The sequence below is a fragment of the Cyprinodon tularosa genome, unplaced genomic scaffold (genome assembly GCF_016077235.1).
Source record: "Cyprinodon tularosa strain WSP-4 unplaced genomic scaffold, ASM1607723v1 ctg151, whole genome shotgun sequence".
In the NCBI taxonomy this organism is placed as follows: domain Eukaryota; kingdom Metazoa; phylum Chordata; class Actinopteri; order Cyprinodontiformes; family Cyprinodontidae; genus Cyprinodon; species Cyprinodon tularosa.
In genome coordinates this window covers 329,972-356,459 of record NW_024038343.1, presented here as the reverse complement: position 1 = coordinate 356,459, position 26,488 = coordinate 329,972, and the positions used below count along the sequence as shown (strand labels likewise).

General features: G+C 37.4%; 1 protein-coding gene across 1 annotated transcript; it reads right to left on the bottom strand.

Moving 5' to 3' along the window:
- Positions 1-1,580: 1,580 nt before the first annotated feature.
- Positions 1,581-26,149, bottom strand: LOC119779774 (L-selectin-like). The gene is made up of 6 exons (XM_038279555.1): positions 26,105-26,149; positions 25,242-25,291; positions 22,903-23,307; positions 1,968-2,312; positions 1,797-1,885; positions 1,581-1,712 (listed from the first exon to the last, which is right to left on the bottom strand). Exons 2-6 carry the CDS (start codon positions 25,279-25,281, stop codon positions 1,614-1,616), a joined length of 978 nt encoding a protein of 325 aa, XP_038135483.1. The 5' UTR covers positions 25,282-25,291; positions 26,105-26,149; the 3' UTR covers positions 1,581-1,613.
- Between the last annotated feature and the right edge of the window lie 339 nt (positions 26,150-26,488).

The following is a 26,488-nucleotide window of genomic DNA, read 5'->3' as shown; positions in this document are numbered from 1 at the left end:
ATTGTCCACATCTAGAATAAACATTATGGATGACGTGAGATATTCATATTTCTAATATTACTGGTCATCATTTGTATTATTATGAGTATGAAGAAATGCATTTCAGATATTATAAAGACATAATCAGTCAACCTGATAGATTTCAAAACGGCCACTTTAAATGTATAAACATTTATAGAATATTTTATTTGTAAAAAACTTAATTCTTACTAGTATATATATATATATATATATATATATATATATATATATATATATATATATATATATATATATATATATATATATATATATATATATCATACTTTCTAAAATTCAATTTCTGCTACAAAAAAGTCATTTAAAAAATATATTATAACAGTTCAGTCTAGTCTAGTTCTTGACCAGGAAGAATCTTATTTTATTGCTTTTAATAAATGTATGTAATGATAAATATGTGTATCTATCTAAATATCTGTAATGATATGGAGTGAGAGTGTGTGAAGACACTGAGATGCGTGAATCTCACGCCCAATGGCTGAGAGTTGACAGCCCTGACTTCCTGTTCCCTGTTGTCATGGTGACTCGTCGAATCGGCGAACCACTGCTTTTTATACTTGTTACGCACGTGCTAAACTCTGAGTGGTTCTACTTGGAGTTGATTGAACTAATTCATGGCAGCCATTGTGAAACCAAAAACTCAGTGTTCCAAACATTATGCTAAATCAGTATAGAGTTGCAGATTTGAATGTGAGTTTGTTAAACCTGCTTTGTGAAACGGACCCCAGGACTCATAGAAGTCCACTTAAAAATAGTCTAATGTTTACTTTTTGGCTGTTTTTAGCTGTAAGTTTTGGGTCAAAATTCTGTTGCAAGACCCATGACCAAGGTTTCTGACACTTATTACGGTGCACATTTTCTACCAAATGGGAAAATATTAGATAAAAAAAAACTAAAACATTCAAGCTTAACCTTTCTGTTTATTTTCAGCCACAATGCATAATTTATATAACATATTCAACTACTATTTCAGTCAGCAATAACTTTAGCAATGACAGCATCACAGAATACCTAGAATTCTTTGAAACAGATAAATAGTGCCTGTATTCCAATGTCTCGTGACATTGTGACACCAGAGGCAGTGAATACATTACAAACTTTCACTCAGCAGATAGGCATCCTAAAACCTCTACAAGAAAACAAACACAATATCTTTTTCAAAATGTTTAGTTTTTTAGTTTAGTTTACTTTTATTTTTAATTATAGTTTAGTGATTTATAAAATGTATTAGAAAATTGAAGAAAATATTGCTTTTTATTTGCAAAATATTGCTTTTTATATTGCTGCGTATTCAATATCTCAACAGATACAGAATCTTAAAAAAACAAACTAACAACTAACATGATGAAAAGCTTTGGATTTTTTGCAGATCAGGGTTTGATGTGAAGTAGGTGTCAGATGAGGTGGTGTAGAGAGTATCCTAGTTTCCTTTTTCTGAATGAACCAAGAAAAACACACCAGTGTCATCGGCAGCATGATTGACCAAATGATGTGCAACTATTATGTAAGTGAAAAAAAAGCCACAGACACAAGGATCATACATCTGCAGGGGGACATCAACCAAATGTTTTACACTAAGGTGCTCCGCCTTCCTCTTTCCTCATTTTTCTTGGTTTCATCTTCCATTGAATCTTGAAATCAGTCCATCCCTGACTTTTTAGTAAAGCACCAAGCTGGGGAAAACAAAATACACTTTAGTAAGTCCCTTTTACTTATCAAAACATATAGTAGTGAACCAGAGAACCGGCTTGCTGTACCTGCTGAAGGACCTGGGCGCTGATGTCTGGATCAGTCAGGTCGGCACAAGTCACAGTAGCCATCTTTACAGTGGTGGTCATCTTTACCACTTAATAAACAAAAAAATTGTGTAAAAAGAATGAATAAGATGTCTGGATTACATGCTTCTAAATGCCTATTTTAAGCATTACCTTGTTGACAGACAAAAACGTTAGCTTTATTACAGGCTTCATCATCCCAGCGATGTGACGGATACTCCAGGATACAATGTTGAACGCCTTGTATGTTATCATGGATGAAATCATGATAATCATTTTGGAAGTAACTCACGCTTTTGTCTGACCACAAAAAAGGTATGCGGTACAGGCCGATCAAAACACTGACGCTCTCAGGAATCATGTTTTTGACTTCAAGGTTTTCTGCTTCGTTCTCAATTGTTGCCAAGTCAGTGTAGTGTGTTCGGCAGTAGGTCTGAGCAGAGCCCCATGTTTCGAGAGCTGAGATGTACTCATATTGTTTTACATTTTGTTCCGTACCTGCAAAACAACACAGAATTAAAATGCGATAGTTGTACTAAATTATATCAAACTCCATCCTGAAAATGTATATTTTATTAAAAAAGACAAACATGATTGTATTTTGCTTTACTTCTTTAGATTCTACCAATTTTAATTACTTTGTATAAAGTATATGAAGAGATAAAATGTTCTCACCAGTGTAACAAATAAAATTGAGCTTGTGTTCACAGGTTGTATCATCCCACATTCCCTCATTTGACATCACCACACAAGTTTCCTTTCCATTCTTGAAGTCAGGATCACCAGGACCCCATGATTGGTAGCCAGTTTTACTTGTTTCTCCAGTTGCAGACCATCTCCAGGAGTTGGACTCATTGCCCATTCGATGTTTCCATGAGTTTGGGTCATCCCAGAGGCCAATCCATGCATATTTATAAGAAAAAGGAGCTTCCAGCCTGTTTATGTCATCCATGCTCTCAAATGTAGCCAGGTCTGTGTAATGCTCGCTGCAGTATTGCTGAGCTTCATACCAGGTCAGTGACTTGTCAACGTAGTAGTATTTACGCAGAGGGAATTTGGAATAGAAGGTGAGGCAAAACCCTGAAGATTTAAAAAAGATAATATGCTTTAGGTTTAGTGAGCACCTTATGGGTTGACCAAATTAATAATTTTGTAGTGTGTTACACAGAAAAAAAAAATCTAGTATTTAACAACTTCATCATCATCATCATACTTAAAATCAACATTAAGAGGCCGATGCTTAGTTAATTTTCATTTGTACCTATATTATGAAAATATTTTTTTACCTTCTCTGATTTGTTGATTTTCTTTAGGGGAATGTAAAATAATTTTCCAATTTTGGTGTTTTAAGAATTCTGTTTCACAAGAAAAAGTATATTGTATTGCAGAAATCCCTCGAGGTGGAAGCTATGCTCTTACAATTGTGCTGCCAAGTAAATATAATATCCTGTGTTGGTGACGTTTTCCGAAATACTACATTATGTTTTTGGAGAAAAAAAAAAATATTATCTTTGTAATTGCGTTACCGTACATAAGCAGACCTTTTAATCCTTAGAATACAAACCCTATTGATTTAGTTTTAAAATGGTACTTCACATCCAGTGATAAATCAACAAATCTCAAATAAATGAGCTCTTCAAATGACATTTAACAGAGATTATGTAAAACGCTTCCAATTGTTTAAAAAAAAGTGATGAACAATTTTTAGGTGTAGTTTAGCATCCTTTATGGTAAACGGCCTGTACTTATATAGCACTTTTTTTCAAGTCAGGAGACTTGACCAAAGCGCTTTACACTACATTCAGTCATTCACCCATTCACGCAAACACTCACACACTGATGGTGGCAAGCTACATTGTAGCCACAGCTGCCCTGGGGCTCACTGACAGAAGCTATCTTTATCTTATCTTTATCTTTATCTTTACCATTCTCTAAATAAGTACTTTTAGTGTCATAGTTGCATTATTTATGGCAACCTGGGTGGATATCTGCTTACAAAAGTGAATTTGAGCTAATGGTATAGATCGTCACAGTCGCTGTGTTTGAATCAGGTGGATGTATCCTCTGAAGGACCTGGTCTACCTGGACCATGTCCTTTAAAGGCCATGAAAAAGTGTGTTTATTTATTTTCAATGGTATATATTCATTTTTAAATGTAATTTTTGTTTCGTCATTTTTTTTGTCCCTCGTGCTATGAATCTTATTTTGACACCTCTTTTTTTTTTTTTTAGGATTTAGCAACTTTTAAGATTCTTACCAAAAAGGATGAGGGTTAACCATGATATTTGTTGATTCATGGTTGATTTTCTGGAGAGAGAAAAAATTAAATACAAGTTAAATAACTAATATCAAATATAAAAATCACATGTCCTTTGTGAAGTTTGTGGTTTCTCCCTTAATTTTTTAACTCTTAAAGATGCTATAAAACTCATTTCAAAAGGTGAAAATAACAGGAAATATCAGCTGATTAATGAAACATCTTTCTGCTGTCAATCCTTTGAGCTGAAACCTATCAATTTCTCTAAATGTAAACCAACAAATGACCGCTCTGAAATGTGAATTTAACAACTAACTGTAGCCCAATAAACATCTTTTATTCTGATCATTTTAACCCTTTAACATTTTGTTGCGGGTCCGCTCCATCCCCTTATGGCCGTGATCTTCATGAAGTGACCGGATGACAACTTCCTGCAAACACTGAGGCAAAATAAACAGCTCAACCTCACTCTGCCCATCAGGGGCGTAAATACAGCAACAAAGGATCGATTCCTGCTCCCTAAGCCACAGCTGAACCAAAATCCGGGTGGCCTCCTCTCCCAAACATCAGGCCTCCTAACCCTGGTCCACAATTTAATTAAAGAACTGATGATAAGGTTTTTGCATCACAATGTACAGAGGTCAGTACTCAATAGAGAAAATCCCTCATCTAAACCAGAGCCAGCCTCTCCTTCTCTGTGAGTGACATATTGATGGGAAAATGCATCTGTATTCGTATTTGGAAATCCTGGACGGTATTTTTTAAGTCAAATACTCTCTACATTTTTCTTTAACAGCAACAAACTAACTTCAAAGAACTATAATTATTCATGTTCCGCTTGGTGGACTTCAGACTACAACTTGTAAACGAAATAGGGCACAATCTGCCCCCATGATCTTGAGAGAGTACTGCTCCCAACCCTTCATGACTGGCATCTACTTCCAAAATAAATGGCTTCTGGAATTCTGCATAAGCAAGAAAAGGAGCTGTTATTAATGCAGCTTTGAGCTTTCAAAAACTCTGCTCACACTCCTCATTCCAGACGCAACCCAAACGCTCCTTTTTTCCCAGGAGGAAGCAACCTAGCAACAAGAAGATTTAAAGGGGAAGCCATGTTGGAAAAACCCCAAATAACCTCTGTTAGTAAAATCCCCCAAAAATGAACAAAGTTCTGCCGGAGTATTAGGCTGCCTCCAGTCACGTACGGGTGCTACCTTGTCTGGGTCGGTAGAGACCCCCTCTTCTAATACTACGTGACCAAATATTTCTTTCTTCGGAAAAAAATGACATTTTGACAACTTGACCTTTAGCCTCTTTGGCTTCTAGCCTGGAAAATACCTGATCTAATCTTTCCAAGTGTTGTTCAACTGGTGATAAAAAGATGATAACGTCATCTAAATACAACAGCCGTGACTGATAACAGCAATCCCCAAACATATGCTCCACAAGGTGCTGAAAACTACTGAGTGCGTTACACAATCCAAAAGGCATGAGGTTAAACTCAAAGGAAATACTTACTTGCTGCCTGCTGGTATGATGTGAATCTCTCTTTTTGTGGACAGTAATGAAGATGTCTCCTTAAAAATCCAGAACTTAATCCCTTTCCACATGCAAATGTTAAGCTTCAGGTAAATCTGTGAAGGTGTGTCATGATACCTTAAATAATTGTGTAAAGGTCTTGTAAAAGCAGGCACAGTTTTAAGACAAGCTTTTGTTTTCATTGCTTCTCAGAACCATTTAACTATTTCATATTAACCAGCTTAATTGTAGCAAAGCAAAAATGTTGCTGAACACCTTCATCAAATTAAGAAATTATTAGAATTGTATCAATGCAAAAATAGCAAAGCTTGATTCTGGTTATTTCTCCAAAGAAAGCAAACATTCAAATCCTAGTCAGCTGATGAGATTGGATTTCTTTGGTACATTGAACACATATTATGTCTTAAAAGAAGCTTCTGTGGACACTCACTGAACACTCATCTACCTATGACAATGATTTACATATTATTTATAAATCAGCCAAAGGCATTTGAACTGGATGAATAGATAAATAAAAAAATTTTTATTCCTCATTACCAATTTCCTTTGTAGTAATGTAGTGACCCATGTTTTTGTAAAACTAATCAAGATTCTTATAACTAATTCAAACCGAAAATTCACAACATGCCACCTCAAGGCACTTTACAGAGACAATTCAATCAGATTATATGACATAGACAGATTTATTTTCGTTTAGAACATCTCTCTAGCAATTTCTTTTTTTAAAGTGTAGCCATGATAAGTTAAGCACCAGTTGTTGTTGTTGAGCTGCTACTACTGCCTCCAGCTCCTGAAGCACTCGCTTCTCCTGGCTCAGGGCAGGAAGAGTACAATGATGACGATACTCTGAGGGTGGTAGCCCCCTGGGTTGAAGAGGCTGACATGGTTGAAGCAGCAGTGGTGCCATCCGCAGGTTTAGCAGTGACAGATGATGCTGTAGAAGGTGTGGAAGCCGGAGGGGGCCAGGAGGAGCCGGCTGGGGATGTTTCAGAATTGGAAGGGAAGCATCTAGTGTGATCTCCTCATTTTCACCTGCAGAGGGCTGTGCTTCCCCTCTAGATGCTGAATATTGCTTGGGAACAGTCTCAGAGGAGCCTCCATTCACTCAGAGATCTTTGTTTCTCTCAGTGCGGTACAGCATCAGACCCCCCAGGCCAACAGCACTGTCCAGTATTGCTGGATGCAGCCAAAACCCCTTCAGAATGATGGCGCAGCAGTTACATATCCAGATCATGTTTGATGTTTTTATGTTAGTTTTCTTTATTCCAAGGTTCATGTTCCCATCCCCGGAGGTCAGTGGTTGGAGAGGTTTTGGTGTTTGTCTTGTCTCCTCATTGTGTCCTGGTACCTAGGTATTGACCAGTTTAAAGTTTTTGAAGTTATCCTGTTACCATGCCTTGTCTCTGTCCCTCAACCACTGCTCCTGCCTGTCTGCATCTTTGCAAGTCTGCCTGAGATCACTGCTGGATTCATGAAGCTCTGAACCTGCCTTCACGCTATGTGGATTCCTGGAACCCTGGATCTGTCTGTTCCTGTCTGGATCAGAACCCCTGAGCGGATTCCTGGATTCTAGATATGTTTCTGTCTGAACTGTGTCCCTGACCTGGAGTTGCTGCATCGGGGACACTCGAGTGTCTGACTGGGTGGCTCGGTTCTGCAGCTCATTAGGCCATCCATCAGATGGATCCTGCCTTCCTCGGAGTGGATAGACTGAACTGTTTAAACAGGTAAGTGATTCACTTGGACAATCATCTACTGTCAGATGGTCGTGGTCACTTACCTGTGTTTCTCCCTCCAGAGAGCCAGTAATTGGGCGGCGCCCCTCGTCCCCCCTGCAGCCGCTGTGGTCCGCAGATCCACAGCTCCATGGTTCTGTTATGTTTATGTTTAGTTTTAATAAACGTTTTTACTTTACCTCTCTCTGTCTCACCTTGAATACTGGGTCCTTCTGTCCCGGTTTCTGACTTTAGAGGGTTGCCAATTATAATATTTAATAGAACTAAACGTATGTATAAAGAATACAATAAAATCATTACTGCTAAGAGCAGGGGGAACGGATGGTTCAACAGATCTATGCCTCTGAGTGAGTTTTGCAACTGTATTAAAAAGATATCTAGGGTTTTTCATATTTTCTTCTATTAACAAAGAGAGATATGCTGCCCCTGATTTATAAAGGGTCATTTTACACAGCAGTAAACTGTTTTTCCAGACTAGGTAGGATTCCTGTAGGCATGTTGAGCACCATTTTGTTTCCAGTTACTTAACATTTTGCTTCAAACTGTACAGCTACTGGCTGAAGAACCTGACTTCTGTCCATTACGCCAAGCAGCACAAATGACGTTGCTGTTGAAGAGCAGAGAGCTAGCTGTTAGCACACACAGTTAGTGTTCACCACTGACAGAGGGAGGTGACCAACAATCCGCTGATGCTGGAGGTTGATACCAGTTATTGGGTAAAGCCTCCGGTTTCTTATCAAGCCGTAACTCAAAAACTCAAACTTTAGAATTCCGTAAAACTGTAAGATAACGTTCAAAATAACGTTAAAAATAATATTTTTCGAAAAGCGCCGAACAATACATGCCAGTATCCTCTCCCAACATCAAGAAAAACTGTTGATGTTTGGTAGATTTAACAAGATTTTAATTCGGATCAAATCTGCAAAAAAGGGAAGTATTGGCACAGAGTTCTGCCACACAGCTTTGAGGTTTATTTTTAGTTTTAAAAGACTTGTAATTTTTCATACCTTGTGTTATTCCATATTTGCCCAATGTGATTATCCAGCGTTTGTATTTTAAAGTCAGCATATTTTTAATTATTATCAAATACATAGAAAGGTTGGATAAAAAAAAGCTTTAGCAAAGAATTGAAATTTGAATAAAAAGGTATTGCCTTCAAAATATCAGAAAGGCTTGGATCATGGAGTCTACCTTTTAGGTCTCCTGAACTGAGGAGAAATGCTGTTTATGACAAAAAGTTTTCATCAGCAAAATTTTGAGGTTTTTGTTTTTCCTTAACTACCAATGAATGTATGATTTTTTTTCATATAATCAGGCCGTATTCAAAGTCTTGTTTATTTATCTTGAACATTAAACCCTTATTCTAACATTGTTTATCTTGATTCAACAAGTTGGTGTCTGAAAGCATAATTTCTTATTCAAACAAGTTGAGTGTGAATATTTAGGCCTGTCTCCTGCTCTGTTTGCCTACATTTGACTATAATTCAAATCACTGTAAAAACTAGGATGTATCATATTGAAACTTCATAGTAGGTTACAAGCAAATACCAGAAATTGTGTTTACATTTTGCTTGAGAGCACACTCCCAGCTCATTTTAATGTTTTTTTTTTTTTTTTTTAAGACATTGCAAAATAAATAGGATTGATTTTGTAATGGTTCATGTTTGTGAACATGTTAAAAACCCTGTACTTAACAATAATCAGTCCTCAGTGTGTTTGGAAAAATTCTCCCCAGAAGTCTCTATTGCTAAATTATTCTTAACAGCAGTACCTACCTGATGGCTTCTTGCAGGCCAGTTTGAAGTCGTTCACACCATGACTTGTAAGAAACTAAAAGAAAAATGAAGGAAAAACAAGGACAGCCTTGTTGCTATGTGGACATTTCAGGTAAATGTTGCTAATTAGACAACAGCATCATCTGCGTTTTTTCTGTGCCTGCAGTTGGTATTGTTATCATCCTTAGTTGCGACTGTAGGCTTGTGACAAGCTAAACCTCCTGCTTATTTAGTGGAAATGGAAATTGGCTTTTATTAAAAAGCTTGTTTGAAACATTTTTGTAAAATGCCTGGTTAATTGTGAAAAGGTGTACAGAAAATATGTAACTCGAGCAATGGAATCAAGGATGTGTGCAACTTTAAAATTCCAATTATCAACCAGCTTATCTACTGAGATGCAGAGCAGTGGCGCAAAAACTGGGTATGCAGCGCATGCAACGTATAGGGGCACTGCACTCGAGGGGGCGTCAAAAAACCCCTCTAGAAAATAAATTTTTCTAGTTATCATTTTCTATATTTAACAGCATAAAACGATCAATAACAGAGAGACAGCACTGATCATGCGCCCCCTTCACCTCCCCTCCTGTTGCTCTCCCTTCCCACACAGGTGGCTTGCGCACGCGCCCCTAAGAGGCGCACTAAGGTGTGTTTTTTTTTATTTTTTATCTTCGACTACCACTGGTAGTGCACGCTTAACAGCAAGATGGAGCGCCAGAAAAAAAAAAAAAAAAAACTATCCGGGGCGCAAAAAAGAAAAAGGGAGAAGGATAAAGTTGTTGGGGGGATGAAAAAAAGCCTTTCAATGAGGTTGAAAGACAGTAGGTAAGTTCTGTCAGTGTATCGACAACAGCACAGGAGGGTTGTAAATATTCAGGTTAGATAAAGCTACAGTAGTCTGATACGAAGTTGTCCCATATTTGGCTGTTAAATGTTGCATCCCCTATTAAAGCGATAAGGAACGCGATTTGTTCCGTATTTCTAGGAATATCTGATACATACGCCTGTAACACACACATATCCACACACTAAGGGCCGGATTTATCAAGATCCAATTTTGCGTGCAGTAATTTGCGCTCGCAAACTGGAATTTTGCGCGAGGGGCTGAACCATGGTTTGCGGTTGATTTAACAAGAGCGATTGCGTAACTGGTGGAAGGTGCAAAACTGTTGGAGACGCCCTATTTAAATGATGGTTTTGCGCGTTTTGTGGTTTGCGGCAAAGTAGTTTGTAGTCTGTACAAACTAGTGCATTAAGAAATTTAAATCTTACAGTGACCCCCAACAAAAAAAATAAATAGGTAAATATATATATATATATATATATTTATTTATTTATAAATTATAAATTGGCAACCTTTATTCCCTAAGGTGGTATGTGCTGCAGTAAAAAAAAACAAAAAAAAAAAAAAAAAACAGGTGTTTTGTATTGGCCTGTGACTGTGGATGAGATCCCCGCAGCATTTGGCACGTTGCTCCACAGGCGCAGGGGGAGAACCCCGACCCCGTCAGACAGCTCTTCTGAAAAAACGAGATTGGGAGATCCCAGCTCACGCTGCAACCGTACGCTGGAATGACCCAGATGCAAAAAAGTGCAATGTTGCAAGGAGTTTTGTGATATCTGGTATTGCGTGGGTCCTCCTTGTGGCCGGCTATATCAAACATATCAAACTATATGTTTTGATGATCGTTTCCTCGTTCATTGCAAAAATATTCACACGGAGTGAAAAAATGCGTTCTCTGCGTCTCCTTGCTTTATTTCCATGTCTCCTTCTTGCGACAATAACCGCTGCCATGTGTGCGCAATTACGCATACAGACCATTTGCACCTTCTTTTGAAACATGTTAAATATAGAGTCAGATACCGTTAGCAAAATTGCGTTCAAGTTTGATAAATCACTTTGCGAGTGCTAAATTAATATATTTACATGTTCTCCTCCCACAAGACGCACTTTAGCGTGTAAACGCCCCATATTGCATATTCATTGCAGAAAAAGTACTAAATGGATCAGAGGCGCTATTTAGCACGTTTTAAAGACCAAATGCTATTAGCACGCTGTTGATAGATCAGTTTGTACATTTTTTAGCGTGCGCAGTGAAATAGCTCACGTTTTAATACACGCAAACCTTTGATAGATCCGGCCCTAAGTGTAAGAATGACCGAAATATAACTTGTGAAATATTAACTCAGGAAAGCTAAAATGTCTTGGCCAGTGCCCAGCTATGGTCCAACGCTTAGCTGCAATTTATTCACTCAAATGTACATTTCTTATTATTGATTTTTAAATTAAAGATGAGTTGTACAAGTTTATGTGTGTATCAGACACATTAATCCAGTGTCATTATAGCCCTTAGACTCGGTGACCCATGTTACCAACCTTTTTGGCAGGGGGACACTGGAGTTTAAATGTTTTATTCAGTATCACTACAGTGGTGTTGTGATGTATCTGATAAGTCAGATCAGATGCAGTGTCCTGTCAGTAACTGTTATCCAACAAGAAGATCATTCAAATTTAAATATTATTTTTATTGCAGTTTGACTGCTGTATTTTTTAACCCTACTTAACATAAAATGTATTTAATTCAGCTGTGTCGATGGAGAGAAAGAAGAGAAGATGACAGAGGAAGAATCAGGACAGACAGGGGAAAGCAACTGGTTGGTCTAATATTAGGTGGAAGTGAGGGAACAGCTACTTAATCCCAATCGATAATGTTTAAACATTATTTTTAAAAACTGTATTAAGATCTGTAATTTTTTACAGCTAATATATAATGCTTTTTGACCATATGACTTAGTGGAGAACGCCACAGACAAGGGGTGAAAGAGACAGACATGAGGTCGGTGATAGAAGAGACAAGTGAGGACATCAGGTAGGAATAAATACATTAGGGAGGCAGCAAAAACATATATACCATAATGGTTTGAATTTCTGATGACCATCTCTCATTGTGTTCTTTTTTGGGAAAATTGGGAGAATGTGGAACAGAAAGGTGCAGATGAGGGAGAGGATCAGCGAGGTCCAGAAGATGATGAAGAGGGAGAGGAGCAGAGAGCTGCAGAGCAGAGTGCTGAGACAAGGCTTTATTCAGAAGATCCATCTGAATGGCCTTTACCACATAAAATGGGGGACATATTTAGGCAGTAGGCTACATGGGTGAAAATGGACCACCGAAATTTTCTGATGGCCCATATCCAAAAGCAGAGAAGAGTAAGAGGTGTTTTTCCAAATGATGCTTGGGGGGGGGGGGGGGTTTGGATTATGTGTTTTCGCATCCACCTCAAAAATATGTAGTTGCGCCCCTGATACAGAGTAAAGTGGAAGCAGAAGGATATGGCTGGGTAAAGTTTTCAGTTGTTCGTTGATTTTTCACGTTTTGTTATTACATCCTTCTGGTAATTAGATAAGTGGGAATAATCACTGCATGAAAAGTGGGATTTTCGTCAATATACGGCACTGTAGATTGTCGTGGAACTTCAGGTTAGCGGCAGTTTACGGCAATTTGCAGGCTTCGTCGAAAACTCCCGTAAATTGTCAGAAATTGACGTGGAATTTCTTAGGCAGTGTTCCCCCCATGCCTCCCCCCCATGGAATTCTAGGGGAGGCTTTAACATGTAAATGAACATGCTGTGAGCTATACAAATGCAAACCAGGGTTGCAGAGGGGGTTTTACCACAAGTGACATCTTTCTGAGGAAGAAAATCTCTGATACAAAGAGATCAGGCTTAGTATAGCCTCTCACATTTTAGCTTGAATTGATTTATTTAATTAAAGTATAGAGACCAAAACAGATCTTTAGCTGACAGAGCAATACATTTAGAGCAGTAATTATTTTTTTAAAAATTTGCATTTAAGATAAAAAATAAAATATTGTCTGTCAATATGCTCAATTCACAATTACTTAAGTGGAAAAGTTTCAAGAAATGAGTCTGAGATGATTCACTTTATAACATGGCGCATTATCCTGTTGGAAGTAGCCATCAGAAGATTGGTACACTGTGGTCATACGGTCTGGCCAGGTCAAGATCCGCAATCGCAATTGCACCAAACAGGAAAAAGAACATCGACAAATTCCGGTTCGTCAAATTAAAATATAGCAGCAACAGATCGGTGACTAGAAATTATAGCACAATTCTTATATATATATATAAAAAAAAAAAACTAACACAGTTTATTTAAATGATTGGATCCAAACTATTGGTTATTCACCAACGAGGAAGCAGATTTCTCATCTCCATCAAAATATTTATTTTATACCGAGGGACTTAAACTTTAATCAAATCCATTCAAAAGAAACTTCTTATTACAGGAATGAAAAGAGATGCTGAGTTTGGAAGTAGTGAACAAGTTCATAAAAAAAAAGCAGTTTTGAATTATCCTTATCCCCGTTACAAAAATCTACAAAAATATAAATATATATTTGGGCAGAAACTGAACATGTGCTGGATGATGGTGGGATTTTTTTAATATGTCATATTAAATTAAGCGCTCACAGGGTTCATACAGGAATGAGTGACTCTAATTTAATGCTATTTTAATGCTATTTTTTAATTATTTTTATTGATCCACGGACACCCTGGTTCATCTCGCGCATGCTCTGTACGATCTCCAAGAAACCCAGAGCGGCGCGGTGTGCAGCCCACGTGGAGGATGTATGCTTTGCTTTGTGCAGGCGGTCAGGAGCGGAGAATGGGGGATTTCGGGGTAGGGTGGCCATTTCTATAGCACCAAAAAGGAAGACATTGTGCGGCATATCAATAAATTACTAAAAGAGGATGCTTGTGTAGCTGAATAGAACAAAATATTAAAGAAATGTAAAAAAGAATTGGTTCCCAGCATTTGTATTTATTTAATACATTGTGGTGTTTAAAAAGTGACCATTTATTAACACGATTAATTTGCGCAGAACTCCTGCAATTGATCATAAAGCAGTTGTTTGGAAAAGAAGCTCGAGAAAGAGCTCGAGAATAGGACGATGCAAACTGCAAAAAGTGGCTGGAAAAGAGGAATTCATGACATGGCCGCAGCCTGTCGAGAGTAAAGATGATTTCACCATGTTCTCTATCTATCCATATCTATATATATATATATATATATATATATATATATATATATATATATATATATATATATATATATATATATATATATATATATATATATATATATATAAACTTGAGTCATGGAACTGTGCTTACAGCTCCTTATTTCATGTAAACTAATAACTTGTGTACATGATACTTGTTGATGGCATTAAAATTATTTCTAATAGCATTAAAAGAGCATTAAATTAGAGTTCCTCATTCCTGTATAAAACCTGTGAACGCTTAATTTAATCTGACATATTAAAAAAATCCCCATCATCATCCAGCAGATGTTCAGTTTCTGCCCAAATATTTTCTTTCTGTTGTGGATTTTTGTAACAGGGATAACTAGGATCATACATAGTTTGTATGAACTCTGTTTATTCTCTGCTTCCAAACTCATCATCTCTTCATCCATTCCTGCAATAAGAATTTTCTTTTAAAGTTGTGAGATTCACTCTAGAATCTCACAACTTCTTCCTGGTCTGTTGAAGCACCAATAGTCTGCATCCGATTATTTAATTAATTGCTCTTAGTTTTTGGGAATATATACAAACTATGCTCTAATTTCTAGATACCGATCTGTTTTTACTATAATTTAATTTGACAAACCGGGTCTTCTCTACATTCTTTTTTCTGTTTGGTGCGATTGCAATAGCGGGTCTTGATCTGGACGGACCGATTGCAATAGCGGGTCTTGATCTGGACGGACCGGAGGGGAGCAAAAAATAGCTCAGCTCCGTATTTTGACGGTGAAGGACGGAGAAGACGTACGTGGGCGGTGACGAGCGGAGGATGTGGAACAGCTCTCATTGATTTACATGACAGACAAGTACTCCGTACGTGAGCGGGGCGGAGCGCTGACGGAGTATGTGGAATCTGGGAGTAAAGGAGGACAAATACACGTCCGGCTGGGTGCAGCGCCGGACGCCGGACAGTGCAATGAAAATCCGGACTGTCCGCCCTAAAGCCGGACATCTGGCCACCCTAACCCCCAGATTCCACATACTCCGTCAGCGCTCCGCTCCGCTGACGTACGTCGTGCGGAGCGCTTGTCTTTCATGGAAATCAATGAGAGCTGTTCCACATCCACCGCTACTCCTCCGCACGTCTCCGTCCACGTACGTCTTCTCCGTCCGTCACCGACAAATTACGGAGCCGAGCTATTTTTTGCTCCGCTCCGGTCCGGCCAAGTCAAGATCCGCAATTGCAATCGCACCAAACAGGAAAAAGAACCTCGACAAATTCCGGTTCGTCAAATTAAAATATAGCAGCAACAGATTGGTGACTAGAAATTATAGCACAATTCTTATAAATATCTAAAAAAAAAAAAAAAAAAAAAACTAACACAGTTTATTTAAATGATTGGATCCAAACTATTGGTTATTCACCAACCAGGAAGCAGATTTCTCATCTCCATCAAAATATTTATTTTATACCGAGGGACTTAAAGTTTAATCAAATCCAGTTAAAAGAAACTTCTTATTACAGGAATGAAAAGAGATGCTAAGTTGTAGAGAACAAGTTCATAAAAATAAAAAAAAGCAGTTTTGAATTATCCTTATCTCTGTTACAAAAATCTACAAAAATATATATTATATATATATATATATTTGGGCAGAAACTGAACATATGCTGGATGATGGTGAGATTTTTTTAATATGTCATATTAAATTAAGCGCTCACAGGGTTCATACAGGAATGAGTGACTCTAATTTAATGCTATTTTAATGCTATTAGAAATTATTTTAATGCCATCAACAAGAACCATGTACACAAGTTATTAGTGTACATGAAATATGAAGGATCTGTAAGCAGAGTTCCTTGACTCCTGTATGTATGTAAACACACACACACACACACACATATATACGTATATATATTCTCTAGCTTTTTCTCCGCCTCAAGCTTCCTTTCCGAACATACGGCTTTATAAACAGTTCCACGCAAATTAATAGCGATATAATATCTGACGAAATTGTTTTTAGAAGCATTTTTATTAAAGAATCATAAATGCAACGATAAACATATTTAATTAATTTTAGTGCCAATTAAGGCCTTGATTAAAAAAAGAATTATGAATTGTAATTATTTTTAATGATCCGCGGAAACCCTGGTTCATCTGGCGCATGCCCTCTACGATCTCCAAGGAACTCAGAGAGGAGGGGAGGGGACCACAGCGGCGGCTGTAGGCTTTGCTTTGTGCAGGCGGTCTGGAGCGCAGCGGGGCGGAGCGCAGACGGAGTATGTGGGATTTCGGGGTAAAACTCCTCTTGGACGCGATGGCGACTCTGCATCGAACAAGACGAACTCAAAGAAGAGATGCTAGCGGTAAATATATGTTCGATTACTGCCTGCTAAGCTAAAAGCGGCCTAGCCTGAGCTATGGCTAATAGCAGCCTAGCTATTAGCCTATCTAGCCTAGCCTTGCAAGAACAAGCTTTATTAAAGTGCATTTTTTGTGATTTACAGGAAGCAGTACGCCGTCTTAACAACTCGGAGACTAATTGCAGGCGCTATGAACCGGAGCAAGGGTAAGATTTAAAGAATATGCTTTCATTCTGCGGTAAAAGGTAATGGATACCGATCATAGCTTTACATTTTGTTTTCACAGACCTCCTTTTTGCTCGGAGCCATAATCAGCAAGTCCAGATTTGCACGATGATGATAAAGACGACATTGTGTGTAAGTGACTTGTTTTAATGTTTTCTCCTTCCTTGTTACTGTGACTTGCGTTTGATTTTTTATTTATACCACTCTCATTTAATTGTTTTCCAGCTGCCTGTAAGACGTATTTTCAGACGGTACGCAGGAGCTTCAGATATACGCTGCCAGCCAACACGTTGCATGCTGAGGCAATCTGCTCGGAGTCGGGCCAGAAGAAAGAGGGTAAGACTTTATTTGGTGACTATTTTTCAGGTGCATTAATAGATGTGTTGTGTCCATACGCAGTGCGCTGATTCATTGTTTTTTTTTTTCAGCTGCTGAAAGCGAGGCAGAGTGTGCTGGCAGATGAGGAAGTGGAACTCTGGAAGTCCGCCGTCGTCGGCGGTGTCTCTGGATGGATTGTACGGTCTCCGCCATTTCGTAGGCCGGATCCCTCTGAACTCTGTGTTAAGCTGCAGTCCCGGTTAGAAGCGATGCCGAAGTACAGAGCCACGCACAGTAGGCGTCTGCACATCGGACCTGCCTCGGAGGGAATGCTGCCAGTTACCTCCAACCCCGAGGAAGCAAACGGACCGTTCACGGACTTTTAATTTTTAGAAACGCATGTGTTTGGATACGCGCTGTATATAGTTGTGTGTGTTTTAATAAAGCTCTTTCTTTGCCTAAACAGCTTCCTGGCAAATGTTCATTTCCTGTATAAATTCATTCATGTCCTTGATGGTAGCATAATAATTGTGTAGTAGTGTAGGATAACATAAATACACACCATATGAATGAATAAATATATGAATGAATAAATATATGAATGAATAAATATATATATATATATATATATATGAATAAATATATATATGTAAATATATATATATGCCAACCAATCACGAGCGACTTTACTTGTTTAAAAAGAAGCGGTTCCGTCCAATACTCAGTAAGAAAATTAAAGCCTGGCGTGGCCACGTGTGGTTTTGCTGCCAATCACGAGCGATTTCATTTGTTTGAGAATAGTGGTTTCAGCCAATACTGAGAAGGTTATTCAAGCCAGACCTGGCCAGCCGCGCGGGTTTGCTGCATTCATATGCTAATTAGGGCCATTAGTACAGCAGATCGCTCTCCACATACGTCACGGTACGTTTCCGACAATTTGTGGCACGACAAACGCGGACAAGCACGGGTTGCAAATTGTCGGAAACTGAAGAAAATCAGGCAGATCTGCGGGAGTTTACGGGGGTTTACGGGGACGAAAATCTCACTTTTCATGCAGTGAATGGTTTAAAAGAAAACAAATAAATGGTCTTATAGAACAACAACAGTGCTACTGAAACATTAGAAATATTTAGAACTTTACTGATCATCCATCCATTATCTGACACGCTTGTCCCAAGTGGGGTCACGAGGGGTGCTGGTGCCTATCTCCAGCAGTCAATGGGTGATGGGCAACTTTACTGATCACCAAGTCCAAAATATGTCCTTGTTTGTGTGTTGGTTGTTTAATATGTGGAGTCAAACCAAAATGTGGAACCATGCCACACAGTTCTTTTGCACTTCTCTCTTCAGAGTTTTCAACATGTACATTAAAGTCTCCCACAAGAATTAAGTAGTCACGTCCAACACATATCACAGATAAAAGTTCATTTAAATCATTAAAAAATATATATATTTTTGACTCTGGAAGCCAGTAAAAATTCCGAAATTCACCCATGATCACTTTTCTACACTTTAGTGAATCATAAAACAGAGTAACAAGCCCTCCCCTTTGTAAACAGTCTGTCCTGATGGAGAAAATTGTAATTGGGCGGTGTGGTCTCCAATAAAATCACCATCTCATTACTTTAATCTAGCCATGTCTCTGTTAGGAATATGAAATCAAGATTTTGCTGCTTAATTAAGCCATTGATTAAAAATGAGTTTCCTGACAGATATTTTATGCTGATTAAAGCCAGTTTAAATACCTTGGTTGATTACCTCTCTAGCTGAGCTCCACATTGCATAGTTTTTATGTCGGGTTGTTTACTACTACTTTTTAGCTTTGTTATTTCTGCCACATATTAAAACTTTTGTTGCACAGATGCCATTTTTTGGCCCCAATACTGATACCTCATACCTGGCTGGGCAGTATTGTCCGATACCGATACCATACTGGATACCATCTGTTTGATAGTGTGTGTGTGTATATATGAAGAACTGCATACTACTTGGATGTAAAATAATTACCATCATGGCTTTGTCAAGCTGCTGCCTACCTTTGTGAAGAAGGAAAAAGACTAATACAAAGTGAATCCAGTAGAATTTTTATTGCCTACCTGGAAGCGGTGACAATAGTTGAATAAATATTTGGCTCTCAAAATTGTATCGGAACCCTATTTGTTAGTACTCGCCGATACAGATAACATCATTTTAGTGCTGGATCGGGGCCCTGCCCGATGCTGGTATCGGTATCGGTATCAGTGCAACACTAATTGAAACTGAGGTTTTATATTCATTTTCCTTTTGAGGTCCCACCTTGTCCTTTGAGAGAATCATTTCTGATAAAGTTACTACTGGAACCCAAAATACATCACAAGAATTTTAGAAGATTGCAAGAAGATTTTGAGACTTCATGGTGAGGGGACAGATTCAGCTGTAGTGTTGGGCTGGATACAGGAGATTGTGTGGAGGGGAGCTTGTGGGGGTGAAGTTGAAAGGACATATTTCTGTGGGGACTGTTCGCTGTTTTGTTGTGGTCTGAGGAGTAGTCACTGTACTCCAAAGCAATGCCGGATCTGACCTTTATTTCCCCCATTGACCATTCTGGCTGTCTGTATTATTTGTTTATTCTGTCTTTGTTCCTGGTACTCATGTTTCAAGTCCGCTTGTTCCAAGGTCCCAGCAGAGTGATGTTTATCATAAGGGAGACTTTTTATCTGCTTTTCATTCACATCATGTACCATTTTTTCCCCAGGCTTGTTTCATAAGTTTAATTCTTTTAATCGTTATGTATAAGTGTCATTGAAGGCAATTTCTGACTTTCAGTTGTAGAATATTCTAGAATTTCTACTATTAATTTAGTCAGATTCAAGGTATTTATTTTACAATTGTGGGTTTATCCTCAATTAAACAAGGGGTTTCAACAGTTTTGTCCATAGTCTATACTGAAAATATGTTATAAAACTTTTAACATCAATAGACATCTGTTAAAACAAACAATATCTGTACAAAACGTATGTTTTGTAACACTTGAAAAATGTAAGAAAAACTAAAAAAAAAAAAAAAAAATATATATATATATATATGTATATATATATACGTATATGTGTATATACATATATATATATTAGGGTTGGAACGGTTCACAAAAACCACGGTTCAGTTCACGGTTTCGTGGTCACGGTTTTCGGTTCGGTTCGGTAGATGTTGATTGTTAGCCTGACATGTTGGTCGTGTTGCTGTTAGCATAAACAAAACGTGTTGCACAATGCTTGCACACTGTTTTTCATCCACAACTTTCTTTCCGCCGTCATCGTAGGTCGCTCTAAATGCAAAGTGGTCCCATACAGCAGACCTATAAAGTGCTGCTGGCGCGTCTTCCAACTCCTGTTCTTTCCCACTCGCCGTACCCACACAAAACTCCACAACAACTGATTTTTTTTGCTACTCCCGGCTACGCTGCTTCGCTTCTTCGTCTTGTTTACTACTGGTGGTTGGCTTTGGTCGCAGTGGCGCCACCTTCTGCTCTGGAGTGTACACGCTTCGCCTATGAGAAAAAGGAGCAGCGCATGAACCGAACGAAACACGCGCGAATCGAACCGAGACAGTCGAATCGAACTGTTTGGACAGTTTTCATAAACCGTTCCATCCCTAATATACATATATATATATATTAGTGCTGTCAAAATTATCGCGTTATTATCGCGTTAACGCAAGGCCATTTTAACGGCTATAATTTTTTTAACGTGAGATTAACGCTATGTGGTTTTATGGTACAATTTTCCAAGTACATCCCGCTGCAGCCTGCGGAAAGGCAGGGCTATTTTCCCCCAGTCTATGCATCTTCCATAGGCTTCGAGAGCGGAGCTCCTCAAGGAAAAAAGACGCTCATACACTGGGTAGCGCTAGTGCCTTTTCTTTAAGCCCCACCACCAACAAACAAGTTGAGTGTCTGGTAACTAGTAGCAACCTGAAATACGCTGAGAAAACAGATTACTGAGGTGAAATGGAATCTGCTACGGCACTCTTGCTGTCTGTGTACGCCACAGGTCAGTATCGTGTGTGTGTGTGTGTGTGTGTGTGTGGGTGGGTGTGTCTGTGTGTGGGTGGGTGGGTGGGTGTGTGTGTGTTCTCATTTTTGTTAAGAGGCTGAAAAGTAACTTTCTAGAGCATAGACTACCTCCATCTAGTGATGTCGGTCTATTGATTTTGATGTATTGATTGAAAATTGTTCATTATTATCTTGGTTAATTAACATCTAATGTTAACTGTACTACATTTTATAGCAGTAGGGTAAAATGCTTGTCTTTGTTCAAAAGACTGTATTAACTGTAATGACTGTCTTTTACATCAGCCTGTTTTCAGGGCCTTTTTTTTGGCTACATATTTGTTATTTTTTGCTACATGCCTCCCCATCTTCTTGCCATATGTTTCTATGGCATAAATCAGTGTCTGTGACCTGTTTTCATTTTAAAAAAAGAACATTGGCACAAACCTAGCCTGTATGTATTTTTTGTATGTCATCGAGAGTATTTAAATGATTTTCAATCATAAAAAAAATTTGCGATTAAAATGCGATTAATCGCGAGTTAACTCAGGCATAGATACGATTAATCGCGATTAAAAAAATTTAATCGATTGACAGCACTAATATATATATATATATATATATATATATATATCTATATATATATATATATATATATATCTATATATATATATATATATATATATATATATATAGATATATATATATATATATCTATATATATATATATATATATATATATATAGATATATATATATATCTATATATATATATATATATATATATATATATATATATATATATATATATATATATATATATATATATATATATATATATATATATATATATATATATATATATATATTTAAACCCCAAAGAGACAAGCAACATACATTTGCTGAAGACATTAACCAAATATGCTACATTAAGGTGCTCCGGCTTCATTTTTTCTCATTTTCTTTGGTTTCATCTTCCATTGTATCTTGAAATCAGCCCATCCCTGACTTTTTAGTAAAGCACCAAGCTGGGGAAACAACATACACTTTAGTTAGTCCCTTTTACTTATTAAACAAAACAATAGTGAGTCAGAGAACCCGCTTGCTGTACCTGCTGAAGGACCTGGGCGCTGATGTCTGGATCAGTCAGGTCGGCACCAGTCACAACGGCCATCTTTACAGTGGTGGCCATCTTTACCACTAAATAAACAAATAATTTATGTAAAAAGAATGAATAAGATGTCTGGATTTCATGCTTCTAAATGCCTATTTTAAGCATTACCTTGTTGGCAGATAAAAACATTAGTTTTATCACAGGCTTCATCATCCCAGCCATGATACGGATACTCCAGGACACAGTGTTGAACGCCTTGTATGTTAGTATGGTGGAAATCCTGATAATCATTTTGGAAGGAACTTGCACTTTTGTCTGACCACAAAAAAGGTATGCGGTACAGGCCGATCCAAACCTTGACGCCCTCAGGAATTATATTATTGACTTCAAGGTTTTCTGCTTCGTTCTCAATTGTTGCCAAGTCAGTGTAGTGTGTTCGGCAGTAGGTCTGAGCAGAGCCCCATGTTTTTAGATCTGAGATGTACTCATATTGTTTTACATTTTTTTCCATACCTGCAAAACAACACAGAATGAAAATGCAATAGTTGTACTAACTTTAATTGAAATCCATCCTAAAAAAATATATTTTATTAAGAAAGACAAACATGATTGTATTTGGCTTTAATTTCATACATTCTATTTATTTTAACAGCTTTGGTTAACGTATATATAGAGATGTAATATTTCTCACCGATGTAACAAATAAAATTAAGCTCGTGTTCACAGTTTTTATCATACCACGCTCCCTCATTGGACGTCATCACACAAGTTTCCTTTCCATCCTTGAAGTCAGGATCACCAGAACCCCATGATTGATAGCCAGTTTTACTTGTTTCTCCAGTCGCAGACCATCTCCAGGAGTTGGACTCATTGCCCATTTGATGTTTCCATGAGTTTGGGTCATCCCAGAGGCCAATCCATGCATATTGATAAGAAAAAGGAGCTTCCAGCCTGTTTATGTCATCCATGCTCTCAAATGTGGCCAGGTCTGAGTAATGCTCCCTGCAGTATTGCTGAGCTTCATACCAGGTCAGTGACTTGTCCACGTAGTAGTATTTACGCAGAGGGAATTCGGAACAGAAGGTGAGGCAAAACCCTGAAGATTTAAAAAAGATAATATGCTTTAGGTTTAATGAGCACCTTATGGGTTGACCAAATTAATAATTTTTTTGTTTGTTAAATAGAAAAAATGATTATCTAATATTTAACAATTTCATAATTTAAAATTATATTTTAAATCAATATTAAGTAGCCAATGATTCATTTTTATTTAAACCTTTGTTATTTTTTTTCTTCTTTGATTAGTTCAGTTTCTTAAAATAAATGTTTTCCTTTTAGTATTTCAAGAACTGTGATCCACAAGAAAAAGTTAATCCTATTGCAGAAATCCCTCGAAGAGGAAGATATGCTCTAAAAACTGTGCTGCTAAGTAAATACAATCTCCTGTGCTGGTGACGCTTTCCGAAATACTACATTGAGGGCCGGATTTATCAAAGGTTTGCGTGTATTAAAACGTGAGCTATTTCACTGCGCACGCTAAAAAATGTACAAACTGATCTATCAACAGCGTGCTAAAAGGATTTGGTCTTTAAAACGTGCTAAATAGCGCCTCTTATCCATTTAGTACTTTTTCTGCAATGAATATTCAATATAGGGCGTTTACACGCAAAAGTGCGTCTTGTGGGAGGAGAACATGTAAATATATTAATTTAGCACTCGCAAAGTGATTTATCAAACCTGAAAGCAATTTTGCTAACGGTATCTGACTCTATATTTAACACGTTTCAAAAGAAGGTGCAAATGGTCTGTATGCGTAATTGCGCACACATGGCAGCGGTTATTGTCGCAAGAAGGAGACATCGAAATGAAGCAATGAGACGCAGAGAACGCATTTTTTCACTCCGTGTGAATATTTTTGGAATGAACGAGGAAACGATCATCAAAACATATCGTTTATCCGGCATTGCCATTTTGGAGCTGTTGGGGGAACTCCGAATGGATTTGGAGCCAGCCACAAGGAGGACCCACGCAATACCAGATATCACAAAACTCCTCGCAACATTGCACTTTTTTGCATCTGGGATCTCCCAATCTCGTTTTTCAGAAGTGCTGTCCGACGTTCTAAATGCCATGTCGCCCTGACGCCCTATCGGAGAACCCCGACACCCTGCGCCTGTGGAGCAACATGCCAATGCAGTCATCTTATCCACAGTCACTTCTTGTGAGCCATTTGGTATGTGCATTGTTCTACAGGCCGATACAAAACACCTGTTTTTTTTTTTTTGTTTGTGTGTTTTTTTCTTACTGCGGTGAAGTAGAAATTCAGCCACATACCACCTTAGGGAATAAAGGTTGCCAAAGTTTATATATATATATATATATATATATATATATATATATATATATATATATATATATATATACATATATATATATATATATATATATATATATATATATATATATATATATATATATATATATATATATATATATTTCTTTTTTTGGAGGGGGTGGTGTCACTGTAAGATTAAAATTTCTTAATGCACTAGTTTGCACAAACTACTTTGCCGCAAACCACAAAACGCGCAAAACCATCATTTAAATAGGGCGTCTCCAACAGTTTTGCGCCTGCCACCAGTTACGCAATCGCTCTTGTTAAATCACCCGCAAACCATGGTTCAGCCCCTCGCGCAAAATTCCACTTTGCGAGCGCAAAATTACTGCACGCAAAATTGGATCTTGATAAATCCGGCCCTAAGTGTTTGAAAAAAGTTAAATTATTATTATTATTAGACAAATAAAAGTTACAACACAGAATTAGCATTTTTCATAACCAAAGCGTATTTATGTACTAATTTATTTATTTATGCATTTATGAGTTTTTATATATAGTGTGGTGCGTATATATATATATATATATATATATATATATATATATATATATATATATATATATATATATATATATATATATATATATATATATATATATATATATATAGATTTAGCAGCTTTCAAGGTTCTTACCAAAAAGGATGAGAGTTAACCAAGACATTTGTTGATTCATTGTTGATTTTCTGAAAAAAAAAGAAGTAAAATGTAGAACCTCTGCATAACTGCAAAAAAAATCAAAAAAGTTATATATAGGTTTATATATATCAGTATATGATATATATATATGTATATACGTATACAGTATATGTGTATATACATATATGTATCTAGATACATATTTGTATCTACATAGATATATGTATATATGTATATATATATATGGGGCTGTTCAGTTGGCAGTGGGTAGCACTGCTGCCGTGCAGCAAGAAGGTTCTAGGTTCGATTCCCGGCACGGGGTCTTTCTGCATGGAGTTTGCATGTTCTCCCTGAGCCTGCGTGGGTTCTGTCCCGCTTCCTCCCACAGTCCAAAAACATGATGGTTAATTGACTTGTCTAAATTCTCCTTAGGTGTGAGTGTGTGCTTGAATGGTTGTTTGTCCTGATTGTCTCTGTGTTGCCCTGCGATGGACTGCCGACCTGTCCAGGGGTTGCCCGCCTCTCGCCCATTGACTGATGGAGATATATATATATATACAGTATATAAACAACATCTAAAGTTTGTTGTTTCTCCCTTAATTTTTAACAATTTCCTTACTTAAAAATACAGTAAACCCCATCTCAAAATGTGAAAATAACTTTAAACTAGAGGAAATATTAGAAGGTTGTTTTTTTTGTTTTTTTGCTGTCAATCATTTTAAGCTGAAATCTGTCAATATATCTCAATGTAAAACAACAGATAACTGCTCTGTAGATTGAATTTAACAACTAACTGTAGCTCAATAATCATTTTTATTCTAATTATTATAACCCTGTTAACATTTAAAGGAAAAACTTACTTGCTGGCTGCTTGCTGGTATGATGCGAACCTCTCTTTTTGTGGATGGAAATGAAGATGTCTCCTTAAAATTCCAGAGCTTTATCTATTTCCATATGCAAATTTTAAACTTGAGGTAAATCTGTGAAGGTTCTCCATGGTACTTTAAAATAATTGTGTAAGGTCTTGCAAAAGCAGGTACAGTTTTAAAACAAGATTTTGTTTTTACTGCTTCTCAGAACATATTCATATTAAGCATATTAACAAGCTTAATTGTATCAACGAAGAAATAGCAAAGCTTGATTATGTCTTGATTATGTCTCCCAACAAAGCAAACATTCAAACTATTCACATTTTTTTGGTATACTGAACACAGATATTATGCCTAAAAAGAAGGGTTTGTTGA

Excerpts from the sequence above, each read along its gene's own strand:
- LOC119779774 (XM_038279555.1), bottom strand. The coding sequence starts at position 25,281 with ATGAATCAACAAATGTCTTGGTTAACTCTCATCCTTTTTG. Across the intron at positions 2,313-22,902 it reads TAATTTTATTTGTTACATCG|GTACGGAACAAAATGTAAAA; the intron begins GTGAGAAATATT and ends GTTGTTTTGCAG. Across the intron at positions 1,713-1,796 it reads GCGCCCAGGTCCTTCAGCAG|CTTGGTGCTTTACTAAAAAG; the intron begins GTACAGCAAGCC and ends TGTTTTCCCCAG.